Here is a 12,178-nt window from a genome sequence, read left to right on the forward strand (position 1 = left end):
CCTCCCAAAACTAGGTGCGCCCTATGGTCCGGTACGCCCTATGGTGCGAAAAATACGATATATGTGGAATATTTGTGGTGGAGGGGTCATTTTCGAGGTCAGTTATGCCCAGTGCTATTTTCCTAAAAGAAGAGGTGCCAGAACTCACAAAAAACGCCTCCCTTGTTCTCTTATAATGGCATTGGTGCCGACCTGAGAGGTGCCGGAACTCAGCTGAACAAAAGCCCTGGTTGTGCCCCAAATTCATCAGAGGTGATTTCTGGATTTTTACAATGAAAAAATTAATTTGATAGCCAGGCAAGGCATTCAAGAAGGTGGAAGTAGGGAGGGTGAGGGCAGGCAAGGCTCTGATCCTGCAAAATCTTGCATGCAGCACCCTGCCTAAAAGACCTCAACAAAACAGAATTTAAAACCCCATAGAAGGAGAGGGAGCTGGACACACTATTTATTTGTATATACAATCCAGCTAGATCAGACTCAAAGGTTATTGCTCCAGCCTACTTCTATTTTAGATAGTTTCCTATTGGTCCTTTAATTAAACTATAAACCAGAAATGTTTGAAATGTTCAACAGAAATGTTGAAAAAGAAGCTATTTGGTCTCACTCCCAACCCCAAACCCCATCTCACCCCTCCCTGCCCCCAAAGGTAGGTCTGCATAACGTTTCTATGAGTTTGTGGTAGAGTTTCACTTGGAAGCTCTCCTGCTTCCACCCAGGTGGATCAGAACCAGTACTCCGAAACAAAGATGTGCACGTTGACAACGTTGCGGTGTGAGACAACCCCTCCAATGACGTAGTTCATCTCCAGCTTCAAGGTAGCATGGAAGGGGCCAATGATGGGTTTCACCTGGCGAACCACACCTGTGGGTTGAGGAGGAGGAAGAAGAATTAGTGCCACAAAGATAACTGGGCTCAGCTCTGCCATACTGAGTAATGACCTTAGTCCTTCCGGTCAGGTCATTTCCCACAAGGGACGTGGCTATTCCATTCTGTGGCCTTTGGCTTATGGAGTGTTACAAGCTTCCAGCCTATCTCCCAGGCTGTGCAACAGGCCATAGTCACCGTGCATGCCCTGCTTGCAGAATTATAGAAGAGCAGCATTGGGAGGGGCCACCAAGGGCCATCTAGTCCAATCCCCTGCAGTGCAGGAACCCCTTCAGGTTAGATACCTGTAATATTCTGTAGGAAAACCTACCTTTGGAGGCAAGTTTGAAAACTTCAGTTTGCCTACAATGCGACTACCAGGGTGTTGACAGGAAGAATGGGGCCTTTAAGAGAGGTGTTCTGCTGTTTTAGCAGTCTGTTTCAGAGGACTGGTTTTTATTTTAAAGTAATTTGGGACCAGAGGATCTTAAGCACTGCTCCCAACCACATGAAATGACATGGTCATGAAGATCAATTCATTGATGCCCTGCTCCAGGTGGTGAAGACAAGAAGCTGTGGCAGCAAGGAAGTTTAGAAGACACCATGGAGAAAAATGCCACTATGAATGTAGTTTCTAAAGAGAATATGCTGCAAACAAAGAGCCATTTGCAGATGTGTTCACAATGCCTCTGAGAGCACCTGTGAGGTGGCTTCTCGCCCTTCGCACCCCAGGCTAAAACCTTCGTCTTCCATGGTGTCTTTGGGCGAGTTTTGCTGGTCCTCATCTCCAGCAGAATAAGGCCTAAGTAGATGTAGAATAACCAAATTAACCAAATCCAGAAACGTGTCTACCTCATGGAGGCTGTACACAAAGTGAGCGGCTCAGAGGTTGAGAAAGTATTAAAGACACTGGTTTTTTTTCTTTTTCTTAAGCACATAGGGACGTTAATGGGCTTTGTTTTCTTCCTTATACAAAAAGAAAAAGTTCAAGTTTGCTCTCCACTACCACAAGTAATGAAAAGTTCAACGGACTGTGTAGCAGAAGATTTTTGTTTGCTTGTAATATGTGCTTTATTTACAATGCAAAAGCACAACACGGTAGAGGAGCTGACCCTCCTTTGAGCAGATAGTGTAGCCCCTAATGATCCCTTTCACAGCTTCCTAAAGAAAGCAGAATCAGCCAAGGATGCTGCAGCTGCAGCAGCCAGCTCACAGCATGGCCTCTTTTTTCTTTCTCTCAGGCCAAACTGGGGAGGGGAGAATGCCCCCAAATCATTTCCCTCTTGGCTCCAGAGTATGTCACTTTCTCAAACTTGGGTGGCATTTTAGCTAGCAATAAATTTTAAAACATTTATTATGAAAACTGTAGTAAATGTGAAAGATGCATTAATGGTACTCAACTCTTAAAGGTAAAGGGACCCCTGACCATTAGGTCCAGTCGTCACCAACTCTGGGGTTGCGGCGCTCATCTCGCTTTATTGGCCAAGGGAGCCAACATACAACTTCCGGGTCATGTGGCTAACATGACTAAGCCACTTGTGGCGAATCAGAGCAGCGCACAGAAACGCCATTTACCTTCCCGCCGGAGTGGTACCTATTGATCTACTTGCACTTTGACGTGCTTTTGAACTGCTAGATGGGCAGGAGCAGGGACCGAACAATGGGAGCTCACCCTGTCGTGGGGATTTGAACCGCCGACCTTCTGACCGGCAAGCCCAAGAGGCTCAGTGGTTTAGACCACAGTGCCACCTGTGTCCCTACTCAACTCTTAACATCTGCCTAATTAGGCAGCCCTTTAAAAGAAGTTTCCACCATTTATTCATAGAGAGATATTGGAGTGGGAAAGCTCTTAACCCACCCACTTGTTGCACATTTCAAGGTTTGTGTTTTTCAAGGCCAGCCCTCCCATGAGGCAGACTGAAGCACCTGCCTCAGGCAGCAGAATCTCAGTGGAGCACACACCCCCACAGGCCCCCATCCGCCATCACTGGAGAAGCAGCAGTAGGTTCTGGCAAGATCTTGCAAGAGCCCCGCAAAATCTCATGAGATCCTAAAGAGCTCTTGCGAGATCTCACAGGACTCTGCTCAAGATCTTGCTGCTGCTGTCTTTTCTCACATCTCACTTTTCTGGCAGCGGCATGGGTGCCTCTTCCCACCCCCACCCCCCCACAAGGGGAGAGCCCTACTTCCAGAACCTGGAAGCCACCTCTGCACAATCCTGGTAAGCAAGCCAGGGTGGGGGGCACCTTACCATTTGATCTCAGGTGCCAAAACAGGATAGGCCACCCCCTGGTACTTTCTTCTGTAGAAAATATACTGTTCACAATGGAAACAAGCAACTAAACTTGGAAAAAGACTGTAGCTTCAGAGAAGCTTTGATTGCCACAATGAACACTAATGTTCCTTTCCTTTCATTGTTAAGTTGGGATAAGCAGATTTTTGAAATAATTTAAGAAGAAAAACCCCCACAAAATCCATTTACCAGAAGCTGCAACAGGGGCTTGCAGGTGCTGTCTTATTGATTGTTGAGTTTAATAATAAAAAGAAATTTAAATATTATTTGTAAGCTGCCCAGCGGATATTTCTTGCTGGCTGGTTATATATATTGTTGGGTGGCTATTTTATATATAGTTGCATATAATCTGCCTTCCAAACTGCTTTCTGCTATGAAACCCCCAATACTCTGGGCTCTGGCCTGTGGTTGCCTGACAGCATCTTCTGCATCTCTCCCTGCAGTTTGCTGCCCTCCGCCCTGAACAGAACACATGGCTGACTGTCTCCTACACTGTCAGTTTCTGAAAGTGCAAAATACAGAATAAGGAAGGGTCACATATTCAAAACCTCTGCTGAGCTGAACATTTTGGTATAGAATTGCTTCTTTCAGTTATTAGAATCCAACAGTGGCATTTAATTTGGAAGGAAACGTACAGTTTAAGGAAGGATTATTTGATATGTGTCCCATTTAGATCTTAGTTGAGGTCATGTTTCAAAAGTGGAGAGCTCGGCAGTGTGTATGGCATTCCAGAAGCAGTCTCCTACCAATTCCCTAAGAACACATTGGCTTAGGATCTGATGGGAGAGATAAACGTTTGCTTATGCCAGCTGTCAGCACCATTTTTTCTGAATGCCGTGATGACCTTAGAGTTTTGTCCTACTTAAATACTGACTAATATCTTCAGCATGCTGAGAAATAGCAGACTTTTCACCACATTCATTTTCCTTGCCATATTCCATAAACACACCTCTCTTTTTAAGCATCCTTCCCCCCCCCCCCCCGTCCCTAAAATGTTACACATAAGATTCATTTCCTTGGACGGATTCCCCTCCCTTATAAAATTGACTTGTATTGGCAGGAACTGAGACGGGGGTGGAGGGTTAGGGAATCTCCCTGGAATACAGCCCTGGCTATGGAAGCGTGTTCTCTCTTTGGCATTATCTTCTAACCTATAACACATGAATCCATAGGATGCAATCATTTAATTCAGACAATTTCTTTCCCGCTCTGCATATACCCTGGTCAGCAGGCAAGGTTGGGCCCCTCCTTCATCCAGTCAGAGATGAAGCAGCCATGGCTTCTCCTGTCTATTCCTCCTCTGCTCTTGTTATCCTGTTATCCTCTCCTGCCTGACATCTTGCTTATTGCAATATTCAGGATACTGGAGTGGAGGCGGGTCAAGCTGGAAGAGACATGGCTGCCTAGCATACATTTTGGAGGCAGATTTGGAGTCCTAGTAGAATAGCAACTCATTTTTCGTCAGGGCTTTGTTTGAAACTACACAAAGGCTGAAAGGTCAGCAAAAATCAGATCATCCCCCCCCCCCCCGAAAAAACCACCACTAGTGTGAACTGGGAAATGGAATATATATCAAATAATCTTTCCTTAAATGCCACTGTTGGATTCCAATAACTGAAAGAAGCAACTCTGTACCAAAATGTTCAGCTCAGCAGAGGTTTTGAAGATGTGAACCTCTGTTATAGCATCAACACTGGGGACAAGCTAAAGAGGTTAAAGAGTCCTGGTAGCCTACTGGCAGCCAGTGCAATACTCTGCCAACTGGGGTCGTGCAATGCCACCTTGCTGCCCCAAGCAGCAAATGGGCAGTGTCCTTGTAGCGACTGGTCTTCAAGGGAAGTCCAATGTAGAGGGCATCTCAGAAATACAACCGGGAAGTTCTCAGAGGCTGGATTACTGTAGCCAAGTTACCTCCATCTAAATCTGAAACTGGGCATAGGCCCTCCTCCCAGTGAGGCCACATGGACTTCCAGTGACAAGGTGGGTCTCTTTATCAAGGCCCAATTCAAGGTGCATAATGACCTGAAGAGCTTAGACCCAAAGTATTTTATCTGGTGGCGTCTCTCACACCTGTCAACCCAGGTTCTCAGATCTGATGGGGAGCCCTGTAGGGCATTCTCAGGGGCAGCACCCTATCTGCAGAATTCCCTCCCTGTACAGATCTGGTGGCCCCAAACTGATTTTCATTCAAGTGACAGCTAGAAACCTATTTATTTGCACAGGCCTTCAGATCATAGAGTGGCCTTACTGAAGGGCAGGGGTCCTCTGGTCTAATGGAGCCCCTCAGGCCTCCTCACCTGGCCCATAAGGCCATTTTTGGCCCATACCACACCCCAGCTGATCTTCACCTGATCACTGGCTCTTGCAAAGCCTCTTGCAAAGTGCTCCACAAGACCCAAGTATCAGCTGGCACTTGGTTCTTTCAGAGCACTTTGCAAGCTGCACATTTCCCCACATAGTTTGATTTCAAACTATGAAGAGCTGAAAAAGGGTCACCGGACATCACCGTCAGGTGACTGATAGTTGGATAACCCCACCCTTCTCTCAGTTTTGACCCACAGCGATAGGGGAGACAATCTGCTTCCACACCCCTGTCCTATTGAGTCAATTGCAGCACTGATTACTTTATGCCTTTGATTACTGTGTTGTGTGGGACTGTATTACATACCTGTCAGGGGCTCAGGAGCAGAGGCACAGGGAAGATGGGAGATGGAGAGCGAGGGGGAGGGGGAGGAATCCGAGGGGAGCGTAGGAGGAGACAGTGGTCCGAGGGATTCCATGAGCCTCTCCAGCGAATCGGAAGATTCACAGAAGGGAGCGCCAGTGGCCAGGGGCAGGGGGGTCCCAAGGGGAACGCCCCAGGAGCAAGGGGGCAGCAGGGACTCCCAGAGCAGCAGTTGGAAATCAGGACCAGCTTCCCCACCAGAGCAGAGTGGGGGGGAAGAGTCCCAGGCATCGGGGCCAGTGCTTCCCCCACCAGGGAGAGAAGACGAGGCAGAGCTGACCACGCCTCCCTCGGAGAGTCGTAAAACAGAGGGGAGGTCAGATCCGGCCAGTGTCACGGAAGAGGGAAGCAGTGATAGAAGTAGTGTAACGGTTAGGAGAAAGGTCACTGGGTTGGCGCGAGAAGCAAGTTCAAATGTACAGGAGCGCGGGACAGCAGAGAGTAAGGATTGGGAACCGGGTCCTAAAGCACGCCGGAGGCAGGGGGAGGAGCTCAGCGACTCAGCTTCGGAGGAGTCCAGAAAGGGCAATGCACCAGAGGGCAGGAGGACCCAGAGGAGGAGAGAGCAGCGCAAAAGGTGGAGCAGGGCTAGGATCTTAAACTGGTGCGGAAGGGGAGGTGATTCAGACGGGACTTCGCCTATCTAGAGTCTAGACGTAGGGTTGCACGCTCTGGCTTTGAAATGGAAATTATACTTCAATAAAGACTTTTATACATAATACCAGCCTGGCGTTGGTCCTCTGTGAGCTGGGACCTAGAGGCAGCCCTGACAATACCCCTCAACTGTCCTGTTTTAAGGGGGACATCCGGGAATCACAGAAGCCAATCTCAGCTTCTGTTTGCATCCTGAGATTTTCCGTTTTTTGTTGTGGTGCAAGCCAGCAGGGTCTCACCAGAGCTTCGGTGCACCCTACTGATGAGCGCCAGAACGCTTTTCATTCCAGCACTCTGACACTTGGCAAAGGTCCAGTGCCAAAGGTCCAGTGCTTGGGCACAACCCTGCTGATGAGCACTGAAGTCCCGTTTTGGGGGGGTGAAAATGTTGGGGTTTTGTTGCGATTTTCAACACCGTTTTTACTGTTGCGTTTTATGGGTAGCTAGCCATTCTGGGAGAGGGGGAAATGCAAGAACTAAGGCTAAAATAACAACTACAGTTACATGCACTGAAGTTTCACTTTCTGTGCTATGTCTGTTGCTGTGTCAAAGCAAGCGGGACAACATCGCTCTCCTGTCAACAGGTACATTCCAGGCTGGGATGCTGCATCTGCCAACCATGCTGACAGAGCAGCAGGAGCAGACCTGCCTTTATTCAGACACAGCCTGCCACTCTACCTGCAACAGGGCAAGGCAAAGGCCCTTGGGCCCAGCATGCAGCCTCATCTGAGGATGCACATCAGTGGAACTTGACAACGCTGCACTGGAACTCTGGTATACAAATGTCACAAAGCTCAGTGAGTAACTCTTGCTTCGTGAAGGTGCCAAGATGCATATTTCCTGATACTGTCATGTGAATCTCAAGGGCTTGTAAGGCTCTCTTCAAGGCAAGCATGACAAACACCACCATCCTAGTGCCTGGTCTTCAAGAACCAACCCTGGCAAAAATACTGGATAAACAGGGGAGACCAGGGCTCAGAGTTTGAAGGCTCACTCTGCCACACTTCTGGTCTGAGGTCAGTCACAAGGCACTTCCAAACATCACTCTCTTTGCGTGAAGGCAATCACATCCTGACAAATTGGTGATTGGGAGGTCTCGTGCAACAAACCCACTTCTCCCAAAGATTGAACTAGACTGTGGGAGTGAGGCACACGTGTCAGGTCTCACAGTGAGGGGCCAGAACCAAAAGTGGGAGGAGAGAGAGAGAGAGAGAGAGAAAAATGGGCATTTTCTGCTGAGCTTGATATAAAGGTTGTTGGTTTTCTTGGCTAATAACTTTGGGCTCATCCACACTTAAGTTTAATGTGGAGCTGAAGCTTCCTGTGCCTCTTCTATTCTTATTCTTAAATATTCTTCTCATGAAATCCTCCTCATTCAAGTGACAGCCACAATTCCGCTCTGATAAATCTGAATTATCCCAATCCGTGAATAATTGAATAAGGGCAAAAAAGTCAATACAAAATTGCACGCTGCATGTGGTGTAGGTGTGGGGTTTTCTTACATGTGTGGTGATGCTTTCCTGCCACACAGCCTGCTACCAAACCCACTACTTCCATTTGGTTTTCATTAGCCAAAGGGAAAGGATACAGCCTTCCTTTTCTCACTGGCTGTTGCTGGAGGCACATCCATGATGTTTCTATTTTTAAAGCAGCTCTTTTGCACAGAACTGCTCTTGCACAAAAAGAGAAAATAAAAATTGGCCTTGCAGGAGGTGGCAAAGAAAGGAAGCAGCAGCCATAAAGGAATTTTTTCTAAAGATGTTTTATAGATGGTACATAACACCTAGCAAAATATTCAAGATGTATAAAACAAAATCCAAAATGTGTTGGAGGTGTAATCAAGCAGAGGGGACGCTGCTACACATGTGGTGGACCTATAATAAAATTAAGAGCTTCTGGGATATGGTATATGATAAGCTGAAGAAAATATTTAAACAAACCTTTATTTAAAAAAAAAGTCAGAAGCTTTTCTGCTGGGCATATTAGACTCCAATATTGCAAATGAAAATAAGAGAATATTCCTGTATGTAACATCAGTAACGAGAATCTTAATTGGAAAAAAGAGATAGTACCAACAAAAAAAGAGAGGCAAGATAAATTATTTGATTACCTTGAATTGGCCAAAATGACAGATACAATTAGGGGATGATCTAAACAAAAATTCCAAAAAGAATGGGGAAAATATAGAGATTATCTAACATTACTTGTTGCAAGTGCCAGGAGGGCGCTGGTTTTAAACTTAGCATTGTTTGTCTTCTCACTCTTCTCCTCATCGGGATTTCTGGTACTGCAGACAGATGCTGAAGGTATTCTTTTGGCTCATTTATGTTGCTGTAAGATATAATTACATTTCCCTCCCTCTTGCCCGCCTTCAAAATATGTCAGCCCCTCAGGCAGTTCACCTTCATGTCTGGTTTCTGCTTGTATTTTGTATCACTTAGCCAGTTTGCTAATAACCTTGCATCTTACACTTAAAAGAGCCATTCTGTTGTTTAACTCATTCCTCGCAAATACTCCTGAGCTGGCAATATGCGGAGCTGCAGAGCATCCTCCCAGAATCTAGACCTGGAATCCAGCACAGGATCCCCGAGGCCACTAGATCTGAAGTGAAGCAAGCAGATCACTTGAACTATACAAAAGCAGGAGCCAGGGACCTATTCTAGAAAGACTGGCCAACCAAAAGGCTAAATGTTACCTGCCAATTGCATCAGTTGATGTTGCAGACCCCTGTTTCCTTCTTGTGCCAAAAGTGGACTTTAACAGGGAGAAATGTAAAGTATTGCACTTGGGGGGAAAAAAGGAGAGGCACAAATACTAGATGGGAGACTCCTGGCTTGAGAGCAGTACATGTGAAAAGGATCTAGAAGTCTTGGTTGACCACAAACTTGACATGAGCCAACAGTGTGACGTGGCAGCTAAAAAAGCCAATGCAATTCTGGGCTGCATCAATAGGAGTATAGCATCTAGATCAAGGGAAGTAATAGTGCCACTGTATTCTGCTCTGGTCAGACGTCACCTGAAGTACTGTGTCCAGTTCTGGGCACCACAGTTCAAGAAGGACACTGACAAACTGGAATGTGTCCAGAGGAGGGCAACCAAAATGGTCAAAGGCCTGGAAACGATGCCTTATGAGGAATGGCTAAGGGAGCTGGGCATGTTTAGCCTGGAGAAGAGGAGGTTAAGGGGTGATATGATAGCCATGTTCAAATATATAAAAGGATGTCACATAGAGGAGGGAGAAAGGTTGTTTTCTGCTGCTCCAGAGAAGCGGACACGGAGCATTGGATCCAAACTACAAGAAAGAAGATTCCACCTAAACATTAGGAAGAACTTCCTGACAGTAAGAGCTGTTTGACAGTGGAATTTGCTGCCAAGGAGTGTGGTGGAGTCTCCTTCTTTGGAGGTCTTTAAGCAGAGGCTTGACAACCATATGTCAGGAGTGCTCTGATGGTGTTTCCTGCTTGGCAGGGGGTTGGACTCGATGGCCCTTCTGGTCTCTTCCAACTCTATGATTCTATGATTCTATTCTATGATTCTATGACATCTTAGCACACACAGTCCATGTCAATTAGATGGGACAATGCTCTTAATGCAGCATTTGTGTTTGCATTCATGTCTCACTCAACTTTCTGGATTTACTAATTTTCTTCACCATACCGTGAAATATTTTGCTTTGGTTAGTTTGGTTGCACTAATTGGGACATACTTAATAAAAATGTGTTGGGCCATATTCAACTGAATCATATCGCTAGTGGAAGCCAGTGCAAGGATTCCCACTAGTGAACAGGACTTCCCCTCCTCCTGCCCCCCACGCCATCTCTAAATCTGCTCTGGAGGGTGGGGGGAACCCCAAGAACAGATTAAGGGGGCACGTGGGGAGAGGAGAGAGGGAGAAAATTACACAACACATATTAGCCTTACACTGAATATGGAATTTGGAGAGTTCAAACCACACTGCACGTATTGCAAATAATCTTGTGGCACCTTAAAGACACAGCCTTGCTGCACATTATTTAGTGTCATTTCAGCTTTGGCACAGTACATGGGAACATAAAAATTGCTGCATTGGCCAAAGGCCCATCTAGTTCAGTGTTATTTTTCGAACGGTGGTCAGGTTGACTATTTCGGAAGTTTACAGGAAAGGTATAAAGGCAACACCCACGTCTTTTTGACAGTGTATTCAGCTCTACTACCTCTGAACATGGAGGTTCCATCTGTCATAGCTAATATCCATTGATAGACCTATCCTTTTTAAAGAACCTTATCACCACTGCCACATCTCACAGCTGTGGACCATCCAAACTAATCACACGTTGTGTAAAGAAGTGCTTATTTTTACCTGATTCCACTGCCAATCAATATAGCTGGGTAGCCCCAAATTCTAGTTTCAGGGGAGACAAAAAGAGAGGGAGAGGAGGGGTGGGGGAGAGCAGGATCCTGTTCATAACTGAATGGCATAGTCATGTCACCAAGGCTGTGGCAAGTGCCACTCCTTGACCAGTTCTTGGCTATAAGCCGCACCATGGTGCACACCAGGCCACGTCTGTGTGATTCAATTTACCAAGGAAAATAAAGGGCTAATCCAGAGGATTGGGCCTGGAAGCCATTGCACAATCCCTCCATCATTACCTAGAGATGAGAGCCCAGAATTTCTGAAGACGAATCCTTTTCAGCTGCTGTGCATTCTAATCCCTGACCAAATTCCAAGAATAAGACTGGGGAAGGGGGCTTCTACATCATCTTTAAACCCTTTAAATGTAGGTTGGGGGGGGAGGTGAAGAGACCAAGATACATTGCAGAGAATGTTGGTATTTAACCCTATTTAACCTCCACAAACTGTGGTTCTGTTGAAAATCATGAGTCCCCACTACTTAGCATTACATTTAAAAAAGCTCAGATGAGCAGCATCTTATGCACTGAAAGCAATGCTTATGTTGCTGAAATATACTTGGAGTCGTGCAGTGATTTCATGCTCTTTATTGCAGCTTGTAAAAGAGTGATTGTATTCCACCCCCCCAAAACCTCAGGCTTTTATATACATTATTTACACAATGAGTCCCGTCTGATTGGCTGATTAACTTCCTCCTGGAGCCTGATTGGTCTTCTCCTGCAAGCCAATCAGTTGTTGCATTCTAGGATCCTACCTGCCTATTGTTCTAGGATCCAAGCTTAGTACATAACAGTTTCCTTTGTTCCAAGATTACGCAGTTCAAATATATTTAGGGATTTCACCTATTTTGTGCTATTTTTCATACATATTCCTTACTATTGTCTCCATGATCAGCTGCTTTGGCAGCACAATCTTTTAAGCATTCCAGCTAATTTGGGGTCGCGTTAGGAACGGCGATGCTACAGAACAAAGCAGGTCTTGCCCCCAGTTTGGTCTTAGTCACACTTAGCTTTGCTCTGCTCTTTCCAGGCATGTTCTGCTAGTTAAAGCTCCACTTCCAAGCACCCCTTTTCTGCTCCAGAGTTTCCCAGTCTTTAAAGCTGAATCAGAGCAAACGGGAATCCGTGGAAATCCTCAACTGACATTTGCTCCAATTCGGTGGTAAAAAGTGGTGCATTGTGGGGAAAGCTCAGGGCAAGGGAAAAAAGCACTTGTGAAGAAGCCCTTTGACTCAGCTTCAGTTCAGCATCCC

At 46.2% G+C, this 12,178-nt stretch overlaps 1 protein-coding gene across 1 annotated transcript in view; it reads right to left on the minus strand.

The window, feature by feature from the left end:
* Positions 1–632: 632 nt before the first annotated feature.
* Positions 633–12,178, minus strand: part of FBLN1 (fibulin 1) — a 57,563-nt gene continuing 46,017 nt past the window's right edge. Inside the window, exon 17 of the mRNA XM_079975196.1 lies at positions 633–861. Coding sequence (XP_079831322.1) covers positions 722–861 — 140 coding nt within the window. The 3' untranslated portion in view covers positions 633–721. The remainder of the gene's footprint in view (positions 862–12,178) is intronic.

This window comes from Podarcis cretensis (assembly GCF_951804945.1).
Source record: "Podarcis cretensis genome assembly, chromosome: 5".
NCBI classification, from domain to species: Eukaryota; Metazoa; Chordata; class Lepidosauria; order Squamata; family Lacertidae; genus Podarcis; species Podarcis cretensis.